The sequence below is a fragment of the Lycium ferocissimum genome, chromosome 2 (assembly GCF_029784015.1).
Source record: "Lycium ferocissimum isolate CSIRO_LF1 chromosome 2, AGI_CSIRO_Lferr_CH_V1, whole genome shotgun sequence".
In the NCBI taxonomy this organism is placed as follows: domain Eukaryota; kingdom Viridiplantae; phylum Streptophyta; class Magnoliopsida; order Solanales; family Solanaceae; genus Lycium; species Lycium ferocissimum.
In genome coordinates this window covers 62,054,103-62,062,105 of record NC_081343.1, presented here as the reverse complement: position 1 = coordinate 62,062,105, position 8,003 = coordinate 62,054,103, and the positions used below count along the sequence as shown (strand labels likewise).

The 8,003-nt window shown below is 32.5% G+C and overlaps 1 protein-coding gene across 1 annotated transcript; it reads right to left on the bottom strand.

Moving 5' to 3' along the window:
- Positions 1 to 376: 376 nt before the first annotated feature.
- On the bottom strand, positions 377 to 2,826 carry LOC132046611 (3-ketoacyl-CoA synthase 6). Its single transcript, XM_059437295.1, has 2 exons — positions 1,464 to 2,826; positions 377 to 892 (listed from the first exon to the last, which is right to left on the bottom strand). Exons 1-2 carry the CDS (start codon positions 2,728 to 2,730, stop codon positions 669 to 671), a joined length of 1,491 nt encoding a protein of 496 aa, XP_059293278.1. The 5' UTR covers positions 2,731 to 2,826; the 3' UTR covers positions 377 to 668.
- Positions 2,827 to 8,003: the final 5,177 nt, after the last annotated feature.

Genomic DNA, 8,003 nt, shown 5'->3' with positions numbered 1-8,003 from the left:
GGTTTTCGGACATGCTCATTTGCAAGCACATGTTTTTCCCAGCAGTAATTAATTTTAGGAGTTTTTAAGTTTTTGCATTATTCATGTATAGATTATTTAACTATCAAGTTAAGTTCACTGTAAGTAAATCTAAATAGCAAATCTGATATGGTAATATGAAAACTAGAATAACTGCAACAAAATTTTAATTGACCTGATGGTATAAAATTTCTTTACATATCTGTATATAACTTAAATCCTTAATTTTAGTGCTCGCACGAACAATTTTATTACTGATAAAAGGACTTCGGAATGAAGAACGGCACGACTATCAAGAAACAGTTTTCTTTCTGTTTTAGTGTATGCGATTCATTTATAACTGTTCTGAAAGGAGGGGTACATGATATAAATTCGTAGTAGCTGAGAAAAATAAATAATTATACAGCTTTTTCGGACACAGTAATAAATACCCTAAAACTAAATGCAAATGGTGTGTATGTTGCGGACATTTGACCAACTACCATTTTACATGTAGCCAAGAAAAAATCTACTCCAGCTGTTAAGGAAGAAAACTCAATCACACTTAGAAATTTTTAACAAAGAAAACTTGCTGAATAACACCCTAATATTCTTTTTTATTTTTTTTTAATATATAGCTTTGGAATTAAAGGGTGTGTGTACTTAAATTGTTACAGCTTGACAATCTCTGGGATGAACACTGGGTACCTATCAATGCAATCTGCCCATGGTCCATCCGTTGGTTTCTTGATTGTGCGATTACACTTCCAAACAGCACTGTTACACTTGAATCCACTTCCAAATGCAATTTGCCAAACTCTGTCACCTTTTTTCATCCTTCCTTTTGCCTCAATGTAATTCATCTCATACCATAGTGAAGAAGACGAAGTGTTACCTGTTGAGACATAATATAATTAAATAATCAGAAGAATGCTCAAAATGTAGATGTTTAAATTTTTAGATAAGGTAGTCACACCAGAGGTGGATCTAGAATTTAAAATTTATGGGTTACTACAAAAACATCAAGTTATATAAAAAAAAAAAAAACTAAAAAAAAAACATGGGTGTACAATCAAATATTTGTAGATATTTACTGAATTACTTAAGATATATTACAGAATATGGGTAAAAGTATTGGGTTCCTATGAACCCGTAAGTTTTCTTCTCGATCCGCCCTTGAGTCACACAGTTATTGTCTCACTGCCACACTTTTTTTTTTTTTCATGTGTTCATAGGCTTGTGAAAAAGAATCAAACACACTTGCGAGGGGACGTATTGAAACATAATAGAATTCCATCTGAACTCCCTTCTCTCAAATTAAACTGTATATACTAGGTTAGAGTTATTTTTTTATGTATATATAACAGATGTCCCCTAGACTTTTTTATTTACTTCTTTATATTTTGAATTGCTTCGTAGAAATGTTGGTTCCGCTAATGATTAAGTGCACTTAAAAGTATGCTTACCAAATTTGTGGAGAGTCATTCTTGAAGCCTCAACATGCTCAGCAGATAACTGGAGGTTCTTCTGAAGCTCATCAATAACAGCTCTTCCACCAGCATGGATACAAAAGTGTTCAAATGCTTGCTTGAAATCTGGAATATAAGCTTTCCATTTGGGGTTGAAAATTTTCCTTCCAATGAGAGTGAATAAGAAAAGAAGCTGCTCCGAGGCTGGAAGAACCAAAGGACCAATAGTAGTAATATTGGACTTCAAAGCTTCCCCTGCTATAACCATAAGGTCTTTTGAAAGATTAATACCAACTTTCCCTTGTGGATCTTCTTGTTGAAACACACATCTAAATGCCTTATCATCAGCACCTTTATGTGTTCTCACCACATGCATTAATCTGTACTTTGCTCTGTAACTATCTTTTCTTTTATTGGACAAAAGTATAGCAGCACCTCCCATTCTGAACAAACAATTTGGAAGTAACATTGCTCTCTCTGCGCCTTGGTAATAATTAGGAGTAATAATTTCAGTACTTACAACTAAAGCACATGAATTTGGAACCACTTGAAGAAGGTCCCTAGCCAAATCAATTGAAATTAAACCAGCACTACATCCCATACCAGAAAGATTGTAACTTTTTATGTTACTTCTCAACTTGTACTTGTTCACCACCATGGCAGATAAAGATGGAGTTGGAGAAAACAAGCTGCAGTTAACGATAAGAATATCGATATCTTTAGGCTTAAGTCCTGTTTTCTTCATCAAGTCATCAATAACAGTGAATATGACAACCTCAGCTTCTTGCCTAGCAGATTCCATTGTTGGTTGTGGAGGGATGTAATGAGTTGAAGGTGGCAAACATGTTTCTTCACCAAGGCCTGACCTTTCAAGAATTCGCATTTGGAATTCGACACTTTTGGGATTGTCTTTCAAGATTAAACGTGAGTGTTCCATGAAAGTTGAAAATGGTACTCTACAGGTAACGGGAGCCTTGTAACATGAGTAATCTACTAAGTAAATGGATCTTGGTTTTGACATGAAATAAACTGTGGCTACGAAAATGATGAGGAAAGAAGAACATAAGATTTGGACTAGATCAAAGTTGAGTGAATTCCAAATACTTAGTATTTCTTCAGGGCCTACTTTAATTACCTCCATGGAGAGCCCAGCCATTATAGGGACTAGCAAGAATGTCAGGAAATTATTCACAAGGTATTGGTACCCAAGCTTCACATATTTCAGCTTAACTGAGTTCGAGAAATTTGGGACTGGCTCTGGCATTTTGACAACAACAAAAAAATGAAGAGAAATTTTCTTAGGGAGATGAAAAAAGAAGAAAGGAGGAATATTGTTTGATTGTAGCTAAGACAATAGAAGGGAAAAATTGGTGGGAATTTAAAGAGTAAAATGAGGGGCAAAAAAATTAAATGAATGGAGGGGCAGATGAGAGGATTAAATGAACCAACTTTCACGTCACACAACTTCCTCTTAGCTAGAGATTTTTAAAATTTTTATTTGTCAATTTTGTATTATCGTGTTAAGATTATACTATGTTTATTTATTTTTACAAAATGATATGTCTATGTTTAAGGACCAAAAGTTTAATCGTATCTTGTGTGATTAACCAAACACATTTAATTAAAGATTGTGCTTCAAGTTTCAACAACTAGTCTACTACTAGAGAATTCTGATCAATCATCTTTAAGAATGATGATTAAGCAATTACCTTTGGATATATGGTGATGTGTGTCATGCACTTTAATTTATTACGTTTGTAATTAGAGATGAAATGATTGCCTTTTTACTCCACTCCCCAAACCCCCCCCCCCCCTCTCCCGGGGTCACAAAAATATGTCGTTTTATCAAACTGATTTTGTTTTATTAATATTTGACATTAAAACATGAACAAGAAGTCACTTATTAACCTTTTTCCCAATCTATTCTTTATACTGTTCAAATTAATTTAGTGTTAATTATGTACTTAGGACATTTAAGGAGATAAAATGTATTTAGATAAATATTGATTAGCACTATCAAATGTAGCTTGATATATAATACGTTGTTCGACGATCAAAACTCGGTCATTTTTAAGAGCGGTACGACTCTATCGATGTTTTCAAGCAGCAAATAGAATGGAGGATGTGCTTGAGGTTTTAAGTGAAAACGTTGATTCGAGATCACATGATTTAATTAATTAGTAACTCAAGAAAGAAGATAAAAATAATACTCCCTTTGTCCCAATTTATGTGATTCACCTTCCTTTTTAGTCTGTCCTAAAAAAAATGATACATTTCTATAGTTAGAAATAATTTAACTTAAAATTTTCCCTTTTACCCTTAATGAAATTATTTACGTACCACACAAATATCTATGACATGTTTTAAACCACAAGTTTCAAAAGTCTTCATTTCTTTCTTAAACTTCGTGCTTAGTCAAATTATATTATATAAATTTGGACGGAGGGAGTAATGGATAATTTGGCCAGAGTAGTTTCACTTTTTATTCTATGAATGGATAGATATATTGGCTTCAGGCTAAAGGAATGAACCAAAATCATAATTCATAGCCCGTTGCCCCGTTCTGATCTTGACAAGGTTAGATGCTCTAAGTCTCTACCTTCAACGTTCTTCTATTTTTTTCTTCCTTCTTTTTATTAATTTATTTATTCTTTTCTTTTTATTTATTTAATTAAAAACTCTTCCATTGTGGACTATAAGCCAAAACATTGAAAAATACAAGTATGAATATGCCGATGCTTCCCACATTTGACACAGGAACAGTGACCTTAATGATATAAAATGAAGTGGGAACAAATTGCTGGCCCATATATAGCATTAACTCTCTAATCATCTCACTTTAAGAACTTGTGAAATTCCAGAACTCATACATGCATCACCATACATGATCTTCTATGTTTCTTGGGGGGTGGGAGATTTTATATTTTCTCCTATTTCATACAGCAGAATAGGTGACCCTTTAACATTAGAAAAATGTAATAAAAACATATTGATCTTGAGAAGAGGGTCCAAAAATTAGAACGAAAGGACTGGGGGAAAATCAGTATATAACGTCCAGTTACTTTCCTATTAAAAATTGACATTAAAAGCATTTTGCCCCACAAATATGACTAAATAGCACCTTATTATCAGCTAAGGTTATGATATTGACACATTACCCCTTACTTCCCGTCAAGGTTTATAAATTGAAGGAAAATGTAGACAGTTGGGGTAGTTGTAAGTTGGGGTTGTGACCATCACCTTTTCTTCTCAATAGGAGTATTAAATTTCAGACCCATACAGCTAACCACTAATCTATTGAGCTAACATTATCGTCCTTTCTCGTAAAATGCACTCATTGTTACAATTTAGTTTGGCGAATATAGTTCCCATGGTGCAAAAAATAATCTTAGATGCCCGATAAATCAAAGTAATGCTCCGTATGTAATTGTTACTGTTTCTTTTAAACTTGGTTTTGCTTTTATTAGCAATGCTTTTGTGGTGGATATGATTAACCTTATTTGGAATACTATCACTAATCTATTTTTGGGGTTATTTGGTAATATAAGTCAAGAAATAGAAAAAAGAAAAAAAAATTAAGTACCTAAATTGCTTCTAATTAATTATGAATATGGTATTAATTAAGGCTCTATTTGATTTACTTGGTTAAAAACTCACTCCATCATTACTCATAGGACTATCTATAAAGGTTTTTCAGTACAAATATGCTTATGTTGACACGTGTATGTATCAGCCAAAGAAATTACAAGGAAAATAAGTACTCTACTTTAAGAAATAGACACAATATAAAAGTAGCGAACTAGAAGACCTTAGGTTTGCAGTAACATTGAAAGATACAATTGAGCAATTTCATTACTTCGCTCTTCAAAAATTTACCCAAACAAATTATCTAAGTGCTGGTCCGGCTTTCGTTTTTTTCCCTTCATTTTTTTGGTACAACTTTAATTTTATGGTCCCTGTTCAAATTTTTAGATACTATCAACTCCATCTTACATCGATAAAATGAGTCAACTGAGTCCATGTAAAGACACAAGTCAACCTTGTAACAAAGATCTACTAAACGAAAAAATAAAAATAAAAGCACCTCGAATCCAATAGTATTTGAAATGAGCTAGACATTCAGTTGGAATATCTAACTTAGTCAAATATATGTATAGTGTCGAATATATGTATAGAATCTTAGTGTCGTGGATTGGGCCAAAATGGTTGCTTAGTTGCTTCATTTTTATCATCCGAGTTATTTCAAAAGATTTATCAAGAAATTAATGAAAAAAATAGGAGAACAACATACTTGGCTTGAAGCGCAGTACAACCGAGGGTTAATTGTATGCTATGTTTGGGAGGAATGAATCACTTCCAGGAAAAATCTATATGTGTGTGTGTGTTGGGGGGTGGGTGGGGAGGGTTGGGGGGAATTTTTTCAGCTTTGAACCGATTAGTCAAAAGATAAAAAGGGAATAAAATCCTAAAAAACTGATTTTAGAACCGATGACCAAGTGGTTTCATTTAATGACCATGTTGTCAAGTAATCAATTGTCGTAGTCAGCAATGACTCTATGATCACACAATAGTGTTTCCAGTCGTGATATTGCTGTTTCTGTTTTTGTTCTGATAAGTTTCAAATTTGCAAAAATTGGACCATCAAGCTGGTTATGACTAATTCGCTGACAAAGATATGTTGCCACTTAAAACACTTATCAATACCAAAAGGATAACATGGATTACGGATTGAAATAATTACTACTTGCTTAAAAAGCGCTTACCAAGTTAAACCATTATTAATGAAGTTTCGTAAAAAACAAAGCTTGTTTCCCGTAAATCGTGAGTATTATTATGACCAACAACTTTCGTACAAGATGTAAATATTTCTGCGCTACAAATAAGTTACTATGAACAAGCCCACCAACTCTACCATTGACTTGGTGGAATATTTATGATGCATAATTTGTTTGAGCGCTGAGAAGCTAGCCTTTGAGCTCAATTAATATTTTGTGGAGGTACAAATTAATTTACAATTGGCTTCTTTTTTTCACTTGAACATCTGTTGTGAAACTTGAATGCGCTAGGTGCTGATCGCCAACCCTAATCAATTGTTCCCATCAATATTCAAGTCAGAACTATTAAAGTCCCTCTCGTTATTAATTCATCTACTTTCTTCTCCTTTTATTTAATTTGTCATCTAAAAGAAACACAATCATTGCTAAGAAAAATTCGGTTTATTTTTCTTGTCGCTATTTTTTTAGTATTTTGTTTTTTTCAGCTTCTAGAAGACATACTGATCTTCTTGTTAATGGTTTTCATGCGTGTTTACTATAAAATATTGACCTTTCTTGACATTTTTCCCATTTTTCTCACTTACGTAACCTGATGATGTTAAAAAAAGATGCACTATTTTCAACTTATAGGGTTGCAGAAGTTAATTTGGAAAATGAACAATGTAAAAAGGACAAAAGATTTTAACCAATGTTACATTTTTTCTTTTTTCATTGAATACAAGTGACAAAGTATTCATGGCGAGATAGCAAATAAACTGGAAACATGAGTTTTGGATATAGAAATATACTAGGCCCCATTTGTCATCGAAACCAAAAAAAAAAAAAAAATTCACTTTTTTTAGAATTTTGGAGCTGAAGTTGGAGTTGTGTTTGGCCATAGTTTTTGAAATTGTAGGTAGTTTTTAGTGAAATGTAGTTGTAAAAAATGAAAAAAAATGAAAAAATTTGAAAAATAAATTTTTGAGTTTTTGGTTCCGAAATACAACTTCAAGTTGTATTCGGAATTCTTATGGCCAAAAGCTGAAAAGTGAAAAAAGTGAAAAAAAAAATTTGGAATAAAGTGAATAATTCTTATGGCCAAATGCCTACTAACATTTGCCTACTTTTATTAATGTTAGTACGTTAGCTCAAAATGTGTAGCTTTCAGGTAGTGAGGTAATTGACATTAATTAAAAAGTTTCCACTTTCCACTCATAGCTAAATCTTCCAAACGTGAGACACACGTGGCACTTGAAGATGTAACTAATAAGGTCTCTTTACAATTACGGAAACGTTATAATTAACCCAACACTTCAGGTGTAAAAAATGTACGATCGAGTCTTGCATGAAAAATTAAATTATGTTCCAAACAGCTTAAGGTCACGGTTGCTCGTATAGTCTCTTTTTATTTTTATTTATTTTTTTTTTTTTTTTTTTTTTTTTGCTTTTCGATTAACTATATATGATTACTTAATATAGTTAATTAGTACATATATATTGTCATCTCAAGTTTATCACTACCTACTATAAACAAATATATTGTTTGATATAAAAAGTTTGTTTTTTTCCTGATATATATAGCAAGGGCACATAAACCTTGAATCCTCCTTAAGAATTTATTTACTCTTTGTTTATTTTTTTAACTATCCCTTAAATCACACCTAATTAACCCCCTTAACTTTTGTGTTTGTGAAACAATACCGCTTCACCTTTTGCAATATGGGCTAATCAACCCCCTTGATCATAAATCAACCATCAAATTTGCTTTCATGAAGCAAAACGA

Coding starts and splice junctions, on each gene's coding strand:
- LOC132046611 (XM_059437295.1), bottom strand. CDS start 2,730: ATGCCAGAGCCAGTCCCAAATTTCTCGAACTCAGTTAAGCTGAAATAT. Junction 893..1,463: donor AATGACTCTCCACAAATTTG/GTAAGCATACTT, acceptor ATGTCTCAACAG/GTAACACTTCGTCTTCTTCA.